Below are 24,054 nucleotides of genomic sequence, written 5' to 3' on the forward strand. Positions count from 1 at the left end.
TAAGGGTTCAACATACGCATTTGGGGAGCACAATCAAGTGCATAACAGTAGAGTGTTGTAGCAATGCAAGAATGGCCACATTAAAAAAAAACAAAAAAAAGAACAGTGGAGGCCGGGCACGGTGGCTCATGCCTGTAATCCCAGCACTTTGGGAGGCCGAGGTGGGCGGATCACTTGAGGTCAAGAGTTCGAGTCTGTCCTGGCCAACATGGTGAAAACCCATTGCTACTAAAAATACAAAAATTACCCGATCGTGGTGGCAGGCCCCTGTAGTCCCAGCTACTTGGGGGACTGAGGCAGGAGAATCCCTTGAACCCAGGAGGTGGAGGTTGCAGTGAGCTGAGATCTCACCACTGCACTCCAGCCTGGGTGACAGAGTGAGACTCAGTCTCAAAAAAAAAAAAAAAAGAGAGAGAGAACGGTGGAGTGTTGTGAGTCTCAACTGTCAGGTTTTGCCCCAGTCCTGTGTAGATTGTTTGCCTTACAATGTTTTTGAGCAATGCTCACCACTTTTCCAGCCTCAGTGAGTTTCCAGCAAATAGACAGGCATCTACATCATTCCCTCAGTAGCCCTCAGACGTGCGATAGCAGATTTACCAGTAATTTGAAGGTAAGGTCCGCCCCGTCCCTGTGGAATGCCAAGAGGCCCCACACTGCGAATGCAGCCTTCTGTCTTCAAGACTCCCATAGAAGCCAGGTGCGGTGGCTCACGCCTGCAGTCCCAGCTGCTTGGAAGGCTGAGGTGAGAGAATCACTTGAGCCCAGGAGTTCAAGGGTAGAGTGAGCCACGATCATGCCACTGCATTCCAGCCTGGACAACAGAGCAAGATCCTGTCTCTTAAAAAACATTGCCACAAAGATTTTCTACCTTTCCTTTTTAAGTTGCCTTTTTCTTGATTCAGCATTCATTTGGTTGTTATAAGGCTTTGGCTGTTTTTCAGAGTTGTTTCTAATAATTATTTGGTTTTTTTTTTGAGACAGAGTTTCACTCTTGTTGCCCAGGCTGGAGTGCAGTGGCGCCATCTCGGCTCACTGCAACCTCCGCCTCCCCGTTCAAGCGATTCTCCTGCCTCACCCTCCCGAGTAGCTGGGATTACAGGCATGTGCCACCACACTTGGCTAATTTTGTATTTTTAGTACAGATGGGGTTTCACCATGTTGGTCAGTCTGGTCTCAAACTCCTGACCTCAGGTGATCCACCTGCCTCAGCCTCCCAAAGTGCTGGGATTATAGGTGTGAACCACTGCGCCTGGCCTTTTTTTTTTTTTTTTTTTTCTGTTTCTGTTGGGTGATGGGAGCTTGGAGCTGTCTACTCTGCCCTTTTGCTGATATCAGTCCTCAATTATATTTTAAAGAGATTTAAATAATAAGGAAAAACAGGCACATCTAAATATATGTAGTTACCATTTTCAATGCCTTTCATTCCTTTGTGTAGATCCAGATTTCCATTTGGTATTTTTCTTCTGCCTGAAGGACATCCGTTAACATTTCTTACTGTGTTTGTTGGTGATGAATTCTTTCAGCTTTTTATTTATTTGTTTGAGACAGAGTCTCGCTCTGTTACCCAGGCTGGAATGCAGTGGCACAATTATGGCTCACTGGAGCCTCGACCTCCCAGGCTCAAGGAAACCCCCCAGGCTCAAGTGAACCTCCCAGCTCAGCCTCCCGAGTAACTGAGACTCCAGGCATGTGCCACTACGCTTAGCTAATTTTTGTGTTTTTTTTGTTTGGTTGGTTGGTTTTTTTCTTTTTTGAGACGGAGTCTAGCTCTGTCGCCCAGGCTGGAGTGCAGTGGCGCGATCTCGGCTCACTGCAAGCTCCACCTCCTGGGTTCATGCCATTCTCCTGCCTCAGCCTCCCGAGCAGCTAGGACTACAGGCGCCCGCCACCATGCCTGGCTAATTTTTTGTATTTTAATAGAGATGGCGTTTCACCATGTTAGCCAGCATGGTCTCGATCTCCTGACCTCATGATCCACCCACCTCGGCCCCCCAAAGTGCTGGGATTACAGGCGTGAGCCACCGCGCCCAGCCAATTTTTTATTCCTATATACATTTTCTTGAGCTTTGTTTTGGGATGTATTTAAGATCATTGGAAAGTTGGATCCTTTCAGGTCTTGTTTTGATGATTCATTAGGTGGGTCCAAAGCAATGCTCAATCTAAGACTGATTCTTTCCCATTCCTGGGGTGCTTGAGTACTCCACACAGAGCCCTATAAATTGTGAGTTTTTCCAGTCTGATTTGTGGCGACCCCCATCTCTACAAAAAAATAAAGAGGCTGGGCACAGTGGCTCATGCCTATAATCCCAGTACTTTGAGAGGCTGAGGCAGGCAGATCACCAGAGGTCAGCAGTTTGAGACCAGCCTGTCCAACATGGTGAAACCCAGTCTCTACTAAAAATACAAAAATGTAGCCAGGTGTGGTGGTGGGTGCCTATAATCCCAGCTACTCCACTGAGGCTGAGGCAGGAGAATCACTTGAACCTGGGAGGCAGAGGTTGCAGTGAGCTGAGATCGCACCACTACACTCCAACCTGGGCGACAAGAGCAACACGCCATCTCAAAAAATAAAAATAAGTAAATAAATAAAAGACCATCTCATCCAGAAATGCCTGTATAGATACACCCATAAATAAATGTTTAACCAAGTATCTGTGCACCCCATGGTCCCTTCAAGTTGTCACATGAAATTACCCATCATTCCAGCCTTCAGCCGTGGGTTTGCGTCATGCATAGATTTCTAGAACTCCCTCTTTGCATAGTGCCCTCCTTTCTTTTTTCTGCCCCATTTCTCTGCCATTTCAGCTGTCTCAGCCTGATCTCTGCCTCCTCATCTCTGCCTCTTCAGCCCAGCGGGATCTCCCTACTGTGCTCAGACTCCAGCTCTCTGCACTGCAGTTGGGAAACGATCCCCAGGTAGAGGAACTAGGTGACTTTGGGGCTCATCTCACAAGTTTCCTTACACTTAGGGATCAGTCTTTTGCTTCCTGTTGTCCTCTGCCTGAAAGTAGTTGCCAAGTTGTACTGTTTTATATATCCACCACAGCATGCGTTAAACCAAAGTCTGGATCGCAGACTGCCAGATTTTTTTTTAACAAATTTATTAATCAATACATTTTGTCCATGTCTACAGTTGTTTATGGTGGGAGGACTAACCTGCAGCTGGAAGGATTAATTTTCAGCTGCTTTATAGTATTTTATTATATGAATTATACCAGTTTGCCCATCCTTGTGTTGATAGACATTACCCATGAAGTGTGTTCACATTGTCTGTGATACAAATAATGCTTCAGTGACTATCTACCCAGAATGGGATTGCGGGTTTATAGGATACATACTTCTTCACCCTTATTTTTTACTACTTATTGCCAAATTGCTTTCCAAATTGTACTGTTTCATATATCCACAACGGCATGAGTTCTGTTTGTTTCACATCCATGCTAAGACTTGATCTTGTTAAATTAATTTTTCTAGTGTATAAATGAGTGCAAAATATTGTTAGTCTTTCCTAGATTACTAGTGAGGTTAAATGTGTATGTGTATGTACGTATATGCACATATGTATATATTATTAGGTATTTGTGTTTCCCATTCGATAGCTTTTTTATATCAATTGTCCTTTTTAAAAATTGGGCCATCTTTTTGTTATTGATTCTTTGGAGTTCTTTATAAATTCTACTTTTGAATCCTCTTTTGGTTATATGTGTTATGTTGTTTTTCCCAGTCTTGGCTTGTCTTTTAGATGTGTATCTTGTCTTTTCCCATACAGAAGTGTTAACTTTTTGTGTGTGTGTGATCTTACTCTGTTGCCCAGGCTGGAGTGCAGTGGTGTGATCTCAGCTCACTGCAACCTCTGCCTTCTGGGTTCAAGCGATTCTCCAGCCTCAGCCTCCTGAGTAGTACTACAGGAACATGCCACCACACCAGGCAAATTTTTGTGTTTTTTTTTTAGTAGAGACTGGGTTTTACCATGTTGCCTAGGCTGGTCTCGAACTCCTGAGCTCAAAGCAATCCACCAGCCTCGCCTCCAAATGTGCTAGATTATGTATAAGCCATCACTCCCGGCCCAGAAGTACTAACTTTTAATGTAGTCATATTTATCTATATTTCCTACATGACTTGTGCCCTTTGTGTATTCATCTCTTAACCTCTAAACACAGGAGTGCCCCGAGGGCTCAGGCTATGGACCTCTCTATTTACATTAATTCTCAATCATCTTGCTTGGTTTCAGGACATCTGTACCCTGATGGCTTTTATGTGTAGCTCCTCCACTTAACTCCAGCCATACACAATAATTTAAAGAGCCCCTACTGACCTAGATACTATGTTTCTTCTTCCCCTATTACCCAGGTTTCTTGAGTAGGGAGTCTGCAGTCACTGCCTCCATTTCTTCACCTTCCAGTCACTGTTCAACCCAGGGCAGCCTGGCTTTTGTCCCACTAGTCTACTGATACTGAGATTTTTTTCTTAAGCAACACAGTCCCCCCTCCGCCCCCCCCCCTTTTTTTTTCAAATTAAGTCTTATGTGAAATCACAGTATATTAAATAGAAGAATTACTTTGGCACTGGGTTGGGGAGGATCTGGAACGCAAACTGCACCTTCTTCTCATCTCTCTGAGTTGCCCCAGAGGCATCTATACCTTTCCAACTTTTCTATCCCCAAAACACCCTAATCTCCAGCGATACTGAACAATTCCATCTCTGGACTTCTGCACAGTGCTCCTTCATCTTCCTTGAACCTGCCAGGCCTCTCAGCTCCAGGAGCACTTCCCTGCCTTCCTTCCCCTTTATCACAACTTTTTTTTTTTGGGGGGGGGGGGATGGACTCGCTCTGTCGTCCAGGCTGGAGTGTGCAGTGGCATGATCTCGGCTCACTGCAACCTCCACCTCCCGGACTCAAGCAATTCTCCTGTCTCAGCCTCCCGAGTAGCTGGGACTACAGGCACGCGCCACCATGCCCAGCTAATTTTTGTATTTTTAGTAGAGACAGGGTTTCACCATATTGGTCAGGCCGGTCTTGAACTCCTGACCTCAGGTGATCCGCCCGCCTTTGCCTTCGAAGTGCTGGGAATACAGGCATGAGCCACTGCGTCTGGCCTCTTTTTTTGTTCCCGTTATCACACTGATAACATTGAATTGCAATCTTTTACTTACACATCTTCCTTACTAAACAGAGCTTATAAAGATCAGAGATCCTCTATTTTCCCCCTTAATCTCTTTAATGTATATAAACAATGGAATGAATAAATCAATGAATGAATGTCTGAGGAAACTTAACTACACCAAAGTGTATTGGCAGACTACCAGACTTTTTAAACAGCTTTAAGATATAATTCACAAACCATACAGTTCATAGGGTGGTGCAACCGCCAACACAATCTAATTTTAAACTATGTTTATGCTGCTACGAGAAAGCCTATACCCATAAGCAGTCATTTTCTATTCCCCACCCCCAAACCCACTCCTTAGCCCTAGGCAACCACTAATCTACTTTCTCAGACCGATAACTTTAGCATAGGTATAAATCGATCACAGAGCCTCAAAATCCACCCGCTATCTGGGCCATGATGTGAAATTTGGTAGGTAATCGTCCCACGTTATCAACTTGTAAAGTAGAAATGGAAGTGGGGGGGAAAACTCAGCCGCCAGTGGCGTTTGTGAAAAAGCACCTGGTAACAGGCTGTGCTGGAGGGGAGTTCAGCCCCTAGAAAAGATGACGGATTAGGAATTACATAAGCATAGGTCTCGGGCCCTTTTATTTTGGACGCGATCCTTTCACGGGATCGCCTCCGGATGGGAGCCGGATGGGATCCCGGACGGGATCGTCTCGCTGGGAGTCATGCAGGAAACCGCAAGACTCACAAACAGGCGTTGAAGGCAGGCGGCATTTTCCAAAACAGCTGTGTCTCGGGAGCTGCCGCGCTGTAGCGTCTCCCCGAGTCGCGCGCGCATGACGTGGCGGGCGCGCGATGACGCGACGCGTGGCGCGGTGCACGCTGGGATACTTAAGTCTCCTCCGCGGCGCGGAGCCGCGATGTCTCCGGCGGCTGCGGCGGCCGGAGCAGGCGAGCGGCGGCGGCCGATAGCGAGTGTCAGGGCCGGCCGGGCCGGGGCTGCGGCGGGCCGGCCGGGGCGGCGCTTCTCGGCCTGTCGCTGGTCGGCCTCCTACTGTACCTCGTGCCTGCTGCGGCTGCGCTGGCCTGGCTGGCCGTGGGGACTACCGCGGCCTGGTGGGGACTGAGCCGCGAGCCCCGAGGTTCGCGCCCCTTGTCCTCCTTCGTTCAGAAGGCGCGACATCGGCGAACACTTCGCTTCGCCTCCGGCCAAGTCGACAGCCAACGGAAACCTCCTAGAGCCGCGGACCCTGCTCGAAGGACCTGACCCTGCCGAACTGCTCCTCATGGGCAGTTACCTGGGCAAGCCCGGGCCGCCGCAGCCCGCCCCGCCCCGGAGGGCCAGGACCTGCGGAATAGGCCTGGCCGCCGCCCGCCCGGCGCCGCGCTCCACACCGCCCTCCCCGCCGACCCATCGCGTTCACCACTTTTACCCCTCTCTCCCCACTCCTCTTCTCCGACCCTCCGGGAGGCCTTCCCCACGGTGAGATGCGCTGATTTTCCCAGATCATCCTCTGGCTCGGCCGGCTTGAAATCGAGGACTTGACTTTTAAATCCGATGTGCTTTTTCATCAAATCAGAAGGCAATTGTGTGTGGTGTTGCCCTCCTTAACACCTTGGTGTGTGCCAGCCGTCTCCTGGCCTCTGACTCTTGGTGTGAGATGTGTTGCCAAAACGATTCCCTTCTTTCCAGTTCTAAAAACTCCCCGAATTTTAGTGCAGTCTAGATTTAGTCTAGATTTAGATTTTCCCTCTCAAATTGTTGCAATCCATTGTTGAGATAACTGTTAAGCAGCTGTCACTCTCTGCCCTTAGATGGAATAGGGGAAAGTTGCCATAAAAACAACGTGTTCTGTGTGGCGTAGAAAGAGACTTAAGTTCTTTGGAAAATGTCTTAACTGGTGGGTTTTTAACCGTCTAAAATTTTGACATTCTTTTATACTTTGTTTCCATGATTTGTCTCGCATTCTCTGCAGGGATCGTGGGACTTTACCAGATCGGTTTGTAATAACACCTCGAAGACGCTATCCGATCCATCAGGCCCAGTATTCCTGTCTGGGGGTACTTCCCACAGTGTGCTGGAATGGTTATCACAAGAAGGCTGTGCTGTCCCCTCGCAACTCCAGGATGGTGTGTAGCCCAGTGACTGTGAGGATCGCCCCTCCTGACAGAAGATTTTCGCGTTCTGCGATGTGAGTATTATCGTTGGAAGAATACTCTCCCTTTTCTTGTCCACTTTATTCTTCTCCAGTTGTTCCAATGACAACATGACTACAACGCAAAAAAGAAAGGACGAATCTGCTTGTTTGAATGAGAAATACCAAATTCTAGTAAAACCGTTTGTTTTTCACTTTTTGCTGTTAACGAAAAAGTAGCTTTACTTGCTAAGGGGAACTGTTGTGAGTGTATAAATTATACTTGGGCCTGTTGGTTAGCTTTTGATTTCCGTTTCTGATATTGCATGGGAATTAAAATATCTTACGGCTAGAATCTTGTCTTTCATTATAGACCAGAGCAGATAATCCGCTCAACACTGTCCTCACCATCAAGTAACGCCCCAGACCCATGTGCAAAGGAGACTGTACTGAGTGCCCTCAAAGAGAAGAAGAAAAGGACAGTGGAGGAAGAAGACCAAATATTCCTTGATGGCCAGGAAAATAAAAGAAGGTAACAGGCTCAGGAGAGTACTAAGCCAGTTTCCTGCTTGGACTCCTATGGGATGAGATGTAGACATTCCCGTAAAGATACAGAGGCCACCTCCAGTTTGTGAGCCTTCATAGGCCTCCTTCTTTGGCTTTCATGAAAGAACCTAATAACAGGGGTTTTAATGCTGCTCATTTCAAGGCACAGGTTAGATCGATGTCATAATTTACCTTTTCTGTGAGTAGCAGAGATAAGCTGACAGCTATTAGCCATGTTAGCCTCATGCTTCTGTAGAAACGTGTTAAAAGTTTATTTTCAAGAAAGAAGGCTCTAAGTCTTCCGGTCGGAATTTTGTGGTGTTCAGTTATTTGGGTAACCACCAGTTCTAGTGTCTTTTTTTTTTTTTTTTTTGAGTTGGAGTCTGTCTCTGTCCCCCAGGCTGGAGTGCAGTGGCCCGATCTCAGCTCACTGCAAGCTCAGCCTCCCAGGTTCATGCCATTCTCCTGCCTCAGCCTCCCGAGTAGCTGGGACTACAGGCGCCCGCCACCATGCCCGGCTACTTTTTTTGTATTTTTAGTAGAGACAGGGTTTCACCATGTTGGCCAGGATGGTCTCGAACTCCTGACCTCGTGATCCGCCCGCCTTGGCCTCCCAAAGTGCTGGGATTACAGGCTGGAGCCACGGCGCCCGGCCCACCAGTTCTAGTGTCTTAATTGTGCTGAAGGAAATGCTTGGGAAAGAAAAATGAAAACTAGAGTTGGGTAGTTTTATCAGTAATGAGATTAAAACCAATTTCCTGGCAGGGCAAGGTGGCTCACGCCTATAATCCCAGCACCTTGAGAGGCCGAGGCGGGTGGATCACCTGAGGTCAGGAGTTCGAGACCAGCCTGGCCAACATGGTGAAACCCCGTCTCTACTAAAAATACAAAAATTAGCTGGATGTGGTGATGGGTGCCTGTAGTCCCAGCTACTCCAGAGGCTGAGACAGGAGAATTGCTTGAACCCAGGAGGCGGAGGTTGCAGCGAGCCGAGACCATGCCAGTGCACTCTAGCCTGGGTGACAGAGCGAGACTGTCTCAAAAAAAAAAAAAAAAATTCCTTATGTGGTTTGTAAAATAACCTAATGAAAATGGAATAGTTTTCTAATTCCAGAAAGAAAAGAAGTTGAAGTGGGTTTCGCCATGTTGAGAAGGCTGGTCTCGAACTCCTGACCTCAGGTGATCAGCTCACCTCAGCCTCCCAAAGTGCTGGGATTACAGGCATGAGCCACCACGCCTGGCCGAAAATCTTATAAATAATCCCCTTCTAATTTCGGCCAGCTTAATCACACACCAAATTCCTTTCATGAGATTAATCTTCCACAACTTCTACACTTCCTTAAATCTTTGATTTTGTCCTATACTTCTTTTTTTATATTAGCAATCTACTTTAGGACAGAAATTTACTTTCCTTTCCTCTTGATTTTGACCAAAGTCCTCTCTTATGCAAAATGAAAAATTACTCTTTTTTCAATTTTCTTTACCAAAAATACATCCTCATACTTACAACTTTTTTTCACATCTCTCCTACTTACTGGCCTTCTTCCCACCTTGTTTCTATTTCCTTCCTAAATCCATGTTTTGAAACAATCTTTAAATAACCCCCAACTTAAACAAAATTGCTCTTATTTAACAAAAAACTTATCTCAAAAAACCTAGCATGGTCACCAAGCGTGCTTTGCTTTTCTTTCTGTCTCTCTCTCTTTTTTTTTTTTTGGAGGCGGATTCTCGCTCTGTCAGCCATGCCGGAGTGTAAATGGCGCGATCTTGGCTCACTGCAACCTCCGCCTCCCAGGTTTTGAGAGATTCTCCTGCCTCAGCCTGCTGAGTAGCTGGGATTACAGTTGCGTACCATCACAGCCAGCTAATTTTTGTATTTTTAGTAGAGATGGGGGTTTTGCCCTGTTGGCCAGGCTGGTCTGAAACTCCTGACGTCAGGTGATCCACCCACCTCAGCCTCCCAAAGTGTTGGGATTACAGGCATAAGCCACCGCACCAGGCTTGATCCCTTTTCTTGAACAACTTATATATCCCAAAGCAACACACCAGAATATTCATTTACAATGAGAATGAAACTGTCCCCACAGGAGCAACAAGAACTGCATGCTGGGTTCTGGACAGAAATAGAGTTATAATTAAGCATTAATCAGGCTGCATTTTGGCCCACTTCCTTGTTGCTAAAAGTCAGGTGGCACTAGTTCCTGACCATTGCATACCATTGTTCCTATAGATAGGATTTCTGACATTAGAGTCATAAGACTGTTTTAAGAATTTATTTGGGGATCTCCTGGGGCTGTATCACAGGGGGAAAAGTGAAATTAAAAAAAAAAAACCACAATCAATTTGGGCTGGGCGTGGTGGCTCACACCTGTAATTCCAGCACTTTGGGAGGCTGAGGTGGAGGGATCTCTTGAGCCCAAGAGTTAGAGACCAGCCTGGCCAACATAGTGCAACTCCATCTCTACCAAACAAAATATAAAAATTAGCCAGGCATGGTGGTGAGTGCCTGTATTCCCAGCTCCAGAGGCTGAGGTGGGAGGATCACTTGAGCCCAGGAGTTGGAGGCTGCAGTGAGATATGATCCAGCTACTGCACTCTAGCCAGGGCAACAGAGCAAGACCCCAACTCAAAAAGAAAAAAAAAAAGGAATTTAGATTAAAAAAGAAAAAGGGCTCGAGTTTGAATGCAGTGGCTCAAGCCTATAATCCCAGCACTCTAAGAGGCTGAGGTAGGAAGATCGCTTGAGCTCAGGAGTTCCAGGCTGCAGTGAGCCGTGCTCATATCACTGCACTCTAGCCTGGACAACAGAGTGAGACCTTGTCTCTAAAACAAAACAAAACAAAACAAAACTTGAGAATGGGCCAGACGCGGTGGCTCACGCCTGTAATCCCAACACTTTGGGAGGCCAAGGCGGGTGGATCATGAGGTCAGGAGTTCAAGACCAGCCTGGCCAAGATGGTGAAACCCTGTCTCTACTAAAAATACAAAAATTACAGCGTACCTGTAATCCCAGCTACTCGGGAGGCTGAGGCAGGAGAATCGCTTGAACCTGGGGGGCAGAGGTTGCAGTGAGCCGAGATCGTGCCACTGCACTCCAGCCTGGGTGACAGAGCGAGACTCCATCTCAAAAAAAAAAAAACAAAAACTTGAGAATGATAGTGTTACAGGAAAGGGGTCCCTACCCAGACCCCAAGTGAGGGTTCTTGGATCTCACGCAAGAAAGAATTCAGGGCGAGTCCATAAAGTGAACGCAAGTTTATTAAGACAGTAGAGGAATGAAAGAATGACCATTCCATAGACAGAGCAGCCCCGAGGGTGGCTGGTTACCCATTTTTATGATTATTTCTTGATGATATGCTAAACAAGGGGTGGATTATTCATGCCTCCCCTTTTTAGACCACATAGGGTAACTTCCTGACGTTGCCATGGCATTTGTAAACTGTCATGAAGCTGGTGGGAGTGTAGCAGTGAGGACGACCAGAGGTCACTCTCGTCGCCATCTTGGTCTTGGTGGGTTTTAACCGGCTTCTTCACTGCAACCTGTTTTATTTACTTATTTATTTATTTATATATTTTTTGAAACGGAGTCTCGCTCTGTCACCCAGGCTGGAGTGCAGTAGCGTGATCTCGGCTCACTGCAAGCTCCGCCTCCCGGGTTCACGCCATTCTCCTGCCTCAGCCTCCCGAGTAGCTGGGACTACAGGCGCCCGCCACCATATCCGGCTAATTTTTTGTATTTTTAGTAGAGACGGGATTTCACCGTGTTAGCCAGGATGGTCTCGATCTCCTGACCTCGTGATCCGCCCACCTCAGCCTCCCAAAGTGCTGGGATTACAGGCGTGAGCCACCGCGCCCGGCCATCACTGCAACCTGTTTTATCAGCAAGGTCTTTATGACCTGTATCTTGTGCCAACCTCCCATCTCATCCTGTGACTTAGAATGCCTTAACCATCTGGGAATGCAGCCCAATAGGTCTCAGCCTCATTTTATCCAGCCCCTATTCAAAATGGAGTTGCTCTGGTTCACCCGCCTCTGACAATAGTAGGAGTTAAAAAAAAAATAACTTCTTTAACTCCACTCCAGGTGGCATTTCTTAGTGCCTCTGAAGGTTCTGATCTAGAACCAGCCCCCAGCTCACCCAGAGCAAGGAAAGATCATGAAAACCCAAGCAGAAGCAAGACACTGGGTTCCAGCATCAATGCTAAGGCTAGAACATTTTCTGATGTTTTGCTTGGAAAGGCAGAATTTGGTTGTCTAGTGCGTCCACTAATTGGCCTCCATCTGACACCCTGGAGGGATGGGCTGATTAGAAGCCACAGCTGCTTTGCTCATTATTTCTGATGAATGGACATCACCTGGCGTCTCCGGTGATGGCGCCAGCTCAGGACCCAGGTGTGACCTGCACAACAAAGAAAAGCAAGATAGCTTTGCAGCCAACATGGTGAAACCCCATCTCTATTAAAAATACAAAAAAAAAAATTAGCCGGACGTGGTGGCGGGCGCCTGTAATCCCAGCTACTCAGGAGGCTGAGGCAGGAGAATCACTTAAATCTAGGAGGCAGAGGTTGCAGTGAGCCAAGATCATGCCACTGCACTCCAGCCTTGGCGACACAGACTGTGTCTCAAAAAAAAAAAAAAAAAAAAGATGGCTTTACAGCCCTGAGGAGTAAACCAGTCTTCCCCAAATAATTATCTTATGTAAGTCCCAGCCCCTTGGAACATGTTTTGAAAGGGCTCACCCATCTGGGCAGGTGACTCACACCTGTAATCCCTGCACTTTGGGAGGCTGAGGCAGGCGGATCACCTGAGGTCAGAAGTTCAAGACCAGCCTGGCCAACATGGCGAAACCCCATCTCTACTAAAAATACAAAAATTAGCCAGGCATGGTGGGACACGCCTGTAGTCTCAGCTACTTGGGAGGCTGAGGCAGGAGAATCACTTGAATATGGGAGGTGGAAGTTGCAGTGAGCCGGGATCATACCGTTGCACTCTAGCTTGGGCAAGAAGAGTGAAACTCCATCTCAAAAACAAAAGAAATGGCTCACCCTTTTCACTGGTTCCCTTGTGGCAAATCTAAAATAAGGTACGTGTGCTCGCCGTTCATTCATCTGAAAAGTTCTAACAGTTTGCAAATACCCTCTACCCATACCGCACCCCCACGTGTTGTCCTTTTGTTTTGTTTTGTTTTTATTTGAGACAGAGTCTCACTCTGTTGCCCAGGCTGGAGTGCAGTGGCGCAATCTCGGCTCACTGCAAGCTCTGCCTCCCGGGTTCACGCCATTCTCCTGCCTCAGCCTCCCAAGTAGCTGGGACTACAGGCGCCCGCCACCATGCCCGGCTAATTTTATTTTATTTTTGTATTTTTAGTAGAGACGGGGTTTCTCCATGTTAGCCAGGATGGTCTTGATCTCCTGACCTTGTGATCCGCCCGCCTCGGCCTCCCAAAGTGCTAGGATTACAGGCATAAGACACTGCACCCGGCCCTTTTTTTTTTAAGAGACAAGATGTCACCCTGTCACCCAGGCTGGAATGCAGTGGTGTCGTCATAGCTCACTGCAGCCTGGACCCCCTGGGCTCAAGTGCTCCTCCTGCCTCAGTCTCCCAAGTAGCTGGGACCACAGGGGTGTCCCACCACACCCAGCTAATTTTTTTATTTTTTGTAGAGATGGGGTCTTGTCTTGTCACCCAGGCTGGTCTTAAACTTCTGAGCTCAAGCGATCCTCCCACTTGGACCTAGCCAGGTGCTGGGATTATGGGTATTAGAGTTTAAATTTCTTTGCTCAACACCACTCCCCATTTTGTGGCCAACAGTCACATTCTTTCTTGGGCCACGTCATTCATTTTCAGTTGCTTCACAGCACTGGTGGCCCCTTGGGTGTGTTGAACAAACCCCAGCCTTTGAGGAGTTCAAAAAAAAAAAAAAAAAGGACACCATCTCTAGGCGGAAAATTTCAGACAAAGAACCCCTGCCAGGAATATTTCCTGCCGCTGCTCCTGCCACTGCCCCTTAGGCTGTGGACCTTTATGCAAGAATGCAAGTGGCAAACTGCCCTACTGTGTATGTTGTGGGGAGTGGGGGTACTGCCAGAGAGGAGAGAGCCCTATTTTATTTTATTTTAAAGACAGAGTCTCACTCTGTTGCCCAGGCTGGAGTGCAATGGCATGATCTCGGCTCACTGCAACCTCTGCCCCCTGGGTTCAAGAGATTCTCCTCCCTCAGCCTCCCCAGTAGCTGGGATTACAGGTGCATGCCACCACACCTGGCTAATTTTTGTATTTTTAGTGGAGATGGGGTTTCCCCATGTTGGCCAAACTCATGACCTTATGTGATCCTCCCACCTTGGCCTCCCAAAGTGCTGGGATTAGAGGCATGAGCCACTGCGCCCAGCTGACAGCCCTCTCTAAATCTTTAAAAATTCAGTCAGCCGTGGTGGCTCATGCCTGTAATCTCAGCACTTTAGGAGGTGAGGCAAGAGGAATGCGTGAGCCCAGGAGTTTGAGACCAACTTGGGCAATATGGTGAGACCCTATCTTGACAAAAAATACAAAAATCAGCCTGGCGTGGTGGTGCACGCTTGTAGTCCCAGCTACTCAGGAGGCTGAGGCAGGAAGATCACTTGAACCCAGGAGGTCGAGGCTGCAGTGAGCTATGATCACGCAACTGTACTCCAGCCTGGGAGACACTGTCTCAAAAAATAAATAAATAAAATCTTTAACAATTCTTCAGCTTATCCCCCTACCTTCTGGGGGCTTCTTGGGTCTCTTCCCAGAAACTTTCTTCGTCTGTAAGCCCGTTTATTGTATGCAGTTGTTTAAAAAACACAAATGGGTGCATATTCTCATATTCTCTACCCTCTATTTTGAACGTTCCTTTTTTTTCTTTTTTTCAGACCGAGTCTCAGTCTGTCACCCAGGCTAGTGCAATGGTGCAATTTTGGCTCACTACACCCTCTGCCTCCCAGATTCAAGCGATTCTCCTGCCTCAGCCTCCAGCACAGGTGGATTACAGGTGTGCACCGCTGCACTCACCTAATTTTTCTATTTTTAGTAGAGACGGGGTTTCACCATATTGGCCAGACTGGTCTTGAACTCCTGACCTCAGGTGATCCACCTGCCTCAGCCTCCCAAGGTGCTGGGATTACAGGCGTGAGCCACCATGCCCAGCTGGCTGTGTCTTTCAGAGAACTGGAACGCTGAGAAGACGTCCCCCACCTTCCACCTGGGAGATGCAGCCCACCTCCAGGCAGAAATCCACACTGGCAGCCACGTGCCACTGCGGTTGTTTGTGGACCACTGCGTGGCCACACCGACACCAGACCAGAATGCCTCCCCTTATCACACCATCGTAGACTTCCATGGGTGAGCACTGGGCTCCCTGCCTAGAGAACCTTCCTAGCAAAATGACCCTAAAGGCACCTGTTTGCCTTTTTGAGACAGTCTCACTCTGTAACCCAGGCTGGAATACAGAGGCTTGATCTCTGCCCTCTGCAACCTCTGCCTCCCAGGTTTAAGTGATTCTCCTGCCTCAGCCCCCCAAGTAGCTGAGATTACAGGTGCCCATCACCATGCCCGGCTAATTTTTGTATTTTTAGTAGAGACAAGGTTTCACCATGTTTGCCAGGCTAGTCTCGAACTCCTGACCTAAAGTGATCCACCCACCTTGGCCTCCCAAAGTGCTGGGATTATGGGTGTGAGCCACGGTGCCCGGCCCACCTGTCTGGCTTTAACACCGTTCTGTTTTCTTCCAAGCTGTCTTGTCGACGGTCTCACTGATGCCTCTTCTGCATTCAAAGTTCCCCGACCCGGGCCAGATACACTCCAGTTCACAGTGGATGTCTTCCACTTTGCTAATGACTCCAGAAACACGGTAAGAGCTTTAACAGCCTGAAAGAAGGCTGAACTTGCAACCTTCATATCCTACTGAATGGGGTCACTCACTAGCTCCACCCTTAAGCAAATGACTTAGAGCTGTGTCCCGGTAACTCAAACTTACAAGTAAAGCCATGAGCTTTAGCGAGGCCTTCAAGCAGAAGGATGAACAATATGAAGCCTTAAGAGGTAGAGGCTGGGCACGGTGGCTCATGCCTGTAATCCCAATACTTTGGGAGGCCGAGGGGGGTGGATCACTTGAGGTCAGGAGTTCAAGACCAGCCTGGCCAACATAGTAAAACCCCGACTCTACTAAATATACAAAAAAAATTAGCTGAGTGTGGTGGTTGGGTACCTGTAATCCCAGCTACCTGGGAGGCTGAAGCAGGAGAATAGCTTGAACCTGGGAGGCAGAGGTTGCAGTGAGCAGAGATTGTGCCACTGCACCTCCAGCCTGAGTGACAGTGAGACTCCATCTCCAAAAAAAAAAAAAAAAAAAAAGGGCAGGTGTTAGCCTTCCTGGAGGCTTTCTGCAGGGGCAAAGAAAACCAGTGTGAACTTCCTAGCCAGGGTGGCTTCTTGAACTTGGTCATAGGTTAGGCTAGTGATTCTGAAGGCATCATCCTCAGCTGGAGGGCTTGTTGAAATTGATGACTGGGCCCCAACCCAGGGTTTGATTCAGGTGGTCTAGTGAAGCCTAGAATCTGCATTCTTAAGTGTTGGTTCTGCCAGTCTGGGGCCTCCCCTTGAGAACCTAAACTAGAAAACTCAAATTGACACTAAGAGGGAAGGAGAAGGAAGGAATGAAGATGGGAACTGCCTAATGGCTGAGGTGGGGGAGGGATGCAGTAGGAAGTGCAGGTGCAAGGACCAACATCTAGCCAGGAAGTACTGGTAAGTGGTTAGAAGTAAATTGCCTGGTGCGGTGGCTCGTGCCCATAATCCCAGCACTTTGGGAGGCTGAGGCGGGCAGATCACGAGGTCAGGAGATTGAGACCATCCTGGTTAACACGGTGAAACCCCCTCTACTAAAAATACAAAAAATTAGCTGGGCATGATGGTGGGCACCTGTAGTCCCAGCTACTGCAGGTTTCCAGGTTCAAGTGATTCTCCTGCCTCAGTCTCCCAAGTAGCTGGGAGTACAGGTACCCGCCACCATGCCTGGCTAATTTTTTTGTATTTCTAGTAGAGACAAGGTTTTGCCATGTTGTCCAGGCTGGTCCCAAACTCCTGACCTCAGGTGATCCGCCTGCCTCGGTCTCCCAAAGTGCTGGAATTATAGGCGTGAGCCACCATGCCCAGCCTCAAGTAGCTTTTATTTTTTGAGTTGGAGTCTCGCTCTGCAGTCCAGGCTGGAATGCAATGGCACAGTCTCGGCTCACTGCAACCTCTACCTCCTGGGTTCAAGCATTTCTCCTGCCTCAGCCTCCTGAGTAGCTGGGAATTACAGGTGCCTGCCACCACACCCGGCTAACTTTTGTATTCTTACTAGAGATTGGGTTTCACCATGTTGGCCAGGCTGGTCTGGAACTCCTGACCTTGTGATCCACCTGCATCGGCCTCCGAAAGTGCTGAGATTACAGGCGTGAGCCACCATGCCCAGCCTCAAGTAGCTTTTAAACAAGCTCACTGAGATGAGAGGTGAGGCCGTGAGCTTAGAATAGGTGGTTAGGAGGTGATTAAAGTAGGGGTTTCCAGTGCTGGCTCTATACTAATCATCTGGAGAGGTTGTAAAAATACTGATTGTAGAGAGTCTCATACCTTCACTCTATTGGGGTAGGGCCTGGTGTCACATTTTGTAACATTAACTAAATCTTCATAGGTGTTTGCTGTAAAACTCTATGAACTTCAGTGTGCACACCACCTAGGTTCTACCACCAGCATTTTTTTTTTTTTGAGACAGTCTCACTCTGTCACCCAAGCTGGAATGCAATGGTGCAGTCTTGGCTCACTGCAACCTCTGCCCCCGGGTGCAAGCAATTCTCCTGCCTCAGCCTCCTGAGTAGCTGGGATTGTGGGCGCCTGCCACCATGCCCGGCTAATCCTTGTATTTCTTAGTAGAGACAGGGTTTCATCATTTTGGCCAGGCTGGTCTTGAACTCTTGACCTCATTATCCAACCGCCTCAGCCTCCCAAAGTGCTGGGATTATACGCATGAACCACCACGCGCCCCCCCCCTTTTTTTTTTTTTTTTGAGAGGGTCTCTGTCACCCAGGCTGGAGTACAGTGGCCCAATCTTAGGTCACTGCAACTTCCACCTCCCAGGCTCAAGCGATTCTCCTGCCTTAGCCTCCCAAGTAGCTGAGATTGTAGGCATACGCCACCACTGAGTGCCTGTTATATTTTTAGTAGAGATGGTTTCACCATATTGGCCAGGCTGGTCTTGAATACCCGACCTCAAACGATCCACCTGCCTTGGCCTCCCAAAGTGCTGGGATTACAGGCGTGAGCCACTGTACCCGGCCTACTAGCATTTTACTGTTATCCTCCATCTACTGACCTACCTTATTCTACTTGGAAATGCATCAAAAGCCACTTAAGCTCCTAGGTGACTCTAATATGCAGCCAGGCTTGCAAACCTCTGAAGCAGAGGCTCATACGTCAGGGTGGCATTAAGGGACAAAGTAGAAACTTTTCAAAGATCACATTGATGCCACTTCACCTCCTCCAGCAGCTGCCTTGTGGGAAGAGAGATCAACACACAGATCAGTAGGGTAGCAAAAGGGAAAAGCATCTAATGTTGATGAGATGGCCTGAAGCTCTCAGTGGTGGGCCCTGCTTCAATGGGGCTGGGGATAAAGGAGGGCAGATTTGGGAAAAGAGTCCTGGCCCTCGGATCAGTGACCGATAGCTCCTTAGGGGAGAGGATCCTGGTTGTGGGAGGAAGTCAAGATTGACCTCAGGTGTGGCCATTTGGGAAGAAGATGGGGAGAAGTTTTCACAGAGGTGGTAGCGGTCAGCATGGGTATGGACTGAGGTGGTTTCTCAATCTCTGGGGGTTGAGGGGTAACTAAGACCAGAGAACAGTGCTGTTTAATGGAAGATAGTCTGAGCCCTTGGAGGGCTCCCCTTCAAAGGTAGGATTGATGATGCCTCAGTAGACTATGTCCCATGGCACAAAGAAGGAACAACCCTATTTCAGAGCAATAGGGTGGCTGGGCACGGTGGTTCACATCTGTAATCCCAGCACCTTGGGAGGCCGAGGTGGGAGGATCAGAGTTCAGGTGTTTAAGGCTGCAGTGAGCTATGATGGTGCTATTGCCCTCAACAGAGCAAGACCCTGTGTACTTTTTTTTTTTTTTTTTTTTGGACAGAGTCTCGCTCTGTCACCCAGGCTGGAATGCAATGGCATGATCTCGGTTCACTGCAACCTCCGCCTCCTGATTCAAGCCATTCTCCTGCCTCAGAGCCTCCCTAATAGTTGGAATTATAGGCACTCAATCACCACGCCTGGCTAATTTTTGAATATTTAGTAGAGATGGGGTTTCACTATGTTGGTCAGGCTGGTCTTAAACTCCTGACCTCAGGTGATCCACCTGCCTCAGCAAGTGCTGGGATTACAGGCGTGAGCTATCACACTCCCCTCTTTTTTTTTTTTTTTTTTTTTTCCTGGGAAATGGAGTGTCACTCTTGTTGCCCAGGCTAGAGTGCAATGGCGTAATCTCAGCTCACTGCAACTTCCCATCTCCCAGGTTCAAGCAATTCTTCCGTTCCAGCCTCCCAAGTAGCTGGGATTATAGGCACCTGCCACCATGCCCAGCTAATTTCTGTATTTTTTTTTTTTTTTTTTTTTTTTAGTAGAGATGGGGTTTCACCACGTTGGCCAGGCTGGTCTCAAACTCCTGACCTCAGGTGATCCACTGACCTCAGCCTCCCAAAGTGCTGGGATTACAGGCATGAGCCACCACGCCCAGCCTAGACCCTGCTTCTAAAAGGCCGCTATAGGGGAACTGCCCTGAGATCTTAGACTCCAGTTAGCACCAGAAAAACATACTAGGAAGAAGCTAAGGATGAAAGTACATTTCCTTTGTGGAATAGACAACAGGGCCTTGGAAGCTTCTTACTTGCAGGGCAGGTGGCTAAGATGGGCAGCTGGACAACTGCTAAACTGGCTTCTTTCTAAAAGTCTGAATTTACATGGTTTCAAGTTTCTCTGCTGGTGTACTTGGCCACTAGGTGGTGACTGAGGCTTGTGGCTCTGAGGCTTCTGCTGGAAGGTGGCAGAATTGCCATGCTCTGCCCGAGGTTGAGCAGGGAGGAATTTTAGCCCTGCCTGAAATATGAAGGGAAACTGACCTGGGGACGGGCCAAGGCTAGACTGAGCCCTGGCTCTGTCAGAATGGCCCCTAGCCCCAGCAGCAGGATGGAATGTCAATCTAAAATGAGAAGGCTTGGCCAGGTACGGTGGCTCATGCCAATAATGCCAGCACTTTGTGAGGCCAAGGCAGGTGGATCACTTGAGGCCAGGAGTTCAAGACAAGCCTGGCCAACATGGGGAAACCCCATCTCTACTACAAATACAAAAACTAGCCTGGTGTGGTGGTGGGTACCCGTAATCCCATCTACTTGGGAGGCTGAGGCAAGAGAATCGCTTAAACCTCGGAGGTAGTGGCTACAGTGTACTCCAGCCTGGACTAGAGACAGAGTCCGTCTCAAAAAAAAAAAAAAAAAAAAGGGTAGGGGGGCAATGCTTACAGGGTAGTTTACTATTCCCTGGGTGGGGGGGGTCCTTCAGCTCCCAGCAGGAGCTCATATTGGGTTCATTCCCTCGTACTTGTCTAACGAGGGTGGGTAAACGTTTCCCAGAGGCCAGGACTGTCAGGGTATCAGCCTGGTGAGTCTTCTGGTCATCATATCCCTTACAAGTGAAGGGAGACTGACGTAGGCTTGACTAATAGCAGAGGTATGTGCAAGGAAGAAAAGCCCAGGGAAGCTTGCCCAAAGGGTGAGCCATCAAACTCAAGTCTGGCCGGGTGCAGTGGCTCACACCTGTAATCCCAGCACTTTGGGAGGCCAAGGCAGGTGGATCACAAGGTCAGGAGTTCAAGACCAGCCTGGCCAAGATGGCGAAACCCTGTCTCTACTAAAAATACAAAAAAATTAGCGAGGCATTATGGCAAGTGCCTGTAATCCCAGCTACTTGGGAGGCTGAGGCAGGAGAATTGCTTGAACCTAGGAGGCAGAGGTTGCAGTGAGCTGAGATCGTGCCATTGCACTCCAGCCTGGGCAACAGCAAGACTCCACCTCAAAAAAACAAAACAAAACAAAAAAAACCTCTTAAGTCTGAAATGGAAACTCCACAGAAGCAAGTCCAAAAGGCTTCTTTATGTGCCCAAGGACCTCAGGTCACAGAAACAACTTGGTCTTGCCTTAGCTGGCAATACAGTGACTACATCCCTGAAGAAAAGTAGCTTGTCAACTAGTCAAGTGGCAGGTGGCAGCGTCAGAAGCCCAGCTAAGCTGCTAGCTATTAAGGTGTCTACCACTCACCTCAGTCACCTGGGGATGGGCGCGGGTTTAGCAATGCTGAGTTAAGCCCAGGACTGGCCAGGCACGGATAGCTGGCACCTGTAATCCCAGTACTTTGGGAGGCTGAGGCGGACAGATCACTTAAGCCCAGGAGTTTGAGGCCAGCTTGGGCAACATGGCAAAACCTCGTCTCTGCAAAAAATCCAAAATTAGCCAGGTATAGTGGCTTGTACCCGTAATTCCAGCTGCTCATGAGGCTGAGGTGGGAAGATCCCTTGAGCCCAGGAGGTCAAGGCTATAGTGAGTCATCATCATACCACTGTACTCCAGCCTGGGTGACAGGCCCTGTCTCAGAAGCCCAGGGTCAAGCATGCTCAATGATTAGGTAAGTTTGGAAAAGATCAGGGGAATAAGTGGTGGATTCCAGTCTAAAACTAGTTGCTACTTGCTCTAACATTGGGTAAGTGAACCTTTACACCATCTTAGAGATGAGGCTCTTCCTTCCCCCTGTTTATTTTATGAGACAGTCTCACTCTGTCAGCCAGGCTGGAGTGCAGTGGCATGATCTCGGCTCACTGCAACTTCTGCCTCCCAGGTTCCAGTGATTCTCCTGCCTCAGCCTTCCAGGTAGCTGGGACTACAGGTACCCACCACCACGCCCAGCTAACTTTGTATTTTTAGTAGCGATGGGGTTTCACCATGTTGGCCAGGTTGGTCTCGAACTCCTGACCTCAGGTGATCTACCCGCCTTGGCCTCCCAAAGTGCTGGGATTATAGGTGTGTGCCATTGCACCCGGCCCCTTCTCACTCTTTAAAGCGTTAAGGGTTATAAGAGAACTGGTGTGTTAAACTCCCAGGCACAGCCTGGAACTCGGCCTGGAAATAGCTGTTATTCCTTGCAGATATACATCACCTGCCACCTGAAGGTCACCCTAGCTGAGCAGGACCCAGATGAACTCAACAAAGCCTGTTCCTTCAGCAAGCCTTCCAACAGGTGAGGAGGACAGGTGCTCCGTGACTGGAGTAGAAACTGAATCGGCGACCCCTTGTCTATTTCCCCCAATATATTATCAGCAAACTGCTTCCTGCAGGCAACAAAAATCTAAGCTGCTTCTCTTTCATCTCAGCTGGTTCCCAGTGGAAGGCCCGGCTGACATCTGTCAATGCTGTAACAAAGGTGACTGTGGCACTCCAAGCCATTCCAGGAGGCAGCCTCATGTCGTGAGCCAGTGGTCCAGGTCTGCTTCCCGTAACCGCAGGCATGGTATGTCACAGAATGGCCAAGAGGCTGTTCATTGTCCCTTACTCAGTTGAGGGTACCTGCTGTCATTTCAGGGTGATGGTATTTTCCCTTGTCCTCCATTAAAACTGTTTGTACCTAGGCCTGCAGCTACCTTTCCCTAACACAAATCTTGGGGTTAAGCAGGAGGGGCTCTCAGCCTTCCACCTCGGTGGCAGCCAGGGTAGATCTGCTGTCATCCTAGGCTTCTACTGAGACATAATTAGGCATGTAGGGGAAATATAGCAGTTGTTAAGATAATCTGGCTTGGCATAGTGGCTCAGGCCTGTAATCCCAACACTTCGGGAGGCCAAAGCGGGCAGGTCACCTGAGGTCAGGAGTTCGAGACCAGCCTGACCAACATGGAGAAACCCCATCTCTACTAAAAATAAAAAATTAGCTGGGCGTGGTGGTACATGCCTGTAATCCCAGCTACTTGGGAGGCTGAGGCAGGAGAATCACTTGAATCTGGGAGGCAGAGGTTGCAGTGAGCCGAGATTGCACCATTGTACTCCAGCCTGGGCAACAAGAGTAAAACTGTCTCTCAAAAAAAAAATAATAATAATCTGGCCAGAGCAGTGGGTTGTGCCTATAATCCTAGCACTTGGGGAGGCTGAGGCCAGGGAAATCGCTTGAGCCCATGAGTTCTCAACCAGCCTGGGCAACATAGCAAGACCCTGTCTCTACAAAAAAGACGATGTACTAGGGAATCCCTCTTGGGTGACCTGCTTTCTCCGTATGAGAAAGCTGTCTTTTTCTTTTTTCTTCCCCCTCCCCTGCACCAAGATGGTGTCTAGCTCTGTCCTCCAGGCTGGAGAGCAATGGCACGATCTCTGCTCACTGAAACCTCTGCCTCCCAGGTTCAAGCTATTCTCCTGCCTCAGCCTCCCAAGTAGCTGAGACTACAGGCATGTGCCACCATGCCCAGTTAACTTTTTTATTTTCAGTAGAGACGGGTCTTGCCGTGTTGGCCAGGCTGGTCTCAAACACCTGACCTCAGGTGATCTGCCTGCCTCAGCCTCCCAAAGTGCTGGGATTACAGGCATTAGCCATCACACCTGGCCGAGAAAGCTGTGTTTTTTTGTCTAGAAACTGTTTATTAGCCCACACAAAAAAGACAACATATTAGTTTAGCCCACTGAGGCAGAATAAAACCTCCAACCCAGTTCCCGGTTAGGGACTAAGATGACCCTTGGTTGTGTGTTCTCCTTTCACAGTGACAGAAGAAGCAGATGTCACTGTGGGGCCACTGATCTTCCTGGACAGGAGTGGTGACCATGAAGTAGAGCACTGGGCTTTGCCTTCTGACACCTCAGTGGTGCTGCTGGGCGTAGGCCTGGCTGTGGTGGTGTCCCTGACTCTGACTGCTGTTATCCTGGTTCTCACCAGGAGGTGTCGCACTGCCTCCCACCCTGTGTCTGCTTCCGAATAAAAGAAGAAAGCAATATCTGGTCGTGGTGTGGTGGTCAGATGGAAGGTCAGAATTAGTACTGACTGTGTCAGGTGGGGACGACTGTATACCACCCGCCCCGTGCACTCACATAGCATAGTCCAGCAAGCACTACTGTGTCTCTACTGTAAACAGGGCAGGGTTCATGTCCTTAGACAACTATAATCTATCACCTCCATGGGAACCAACATG

At 48.6% G+C, this 24,054-nt stretch overlaps 1 protein-coding gene across 1 annotated transcript; it reads left to right on the forward strand.

The window, feature by feature from the left end:
• Positions 1-2,843: 2,843 nt before the first annotated feature.
• On the forward strand, positions 2,844-23,859 carry POMZP3 (POM121 and ZP3 fusion). Its single transcript, XM_034965394.3, is given in 11 exon segments — positions 2,844-6,101; positions 6,104-6,305; positions 6,307-6,437; positions 6,440-6,488; positions 6,490-6,597; positions 7,091-7,306; positions 7,623-7,781; positions 15,545-15,662; positions 22,036-22,127; positions 22,261-22,397; positions 23,630-23,859. Coding segments are annotated over 11 exon segments (1,578 nt in total). The 5' UTR covers positions 2,844-5,950; the 3' UTR covers positions 23,845-23,859.
• The last annotated feature ends 195 nt before the right edge of the window (positions 23,860-24,054 follow it).

The sequence above is a fragment of the Pan paniscus genome, chromosome 6 (assembly GCF_029289425.2).
Source record: "Pan paniscus chromosome 6, NHGRI_mPanPan1-v2.0_pri, whole genome shotgun sequence".
NCBI classification, from domain to species: domain Eukaryota; kingdom Metazoa; phylum Chordata; class Mammalia; order Primates; family Hominidae; genus Pan; species Pan paniscus.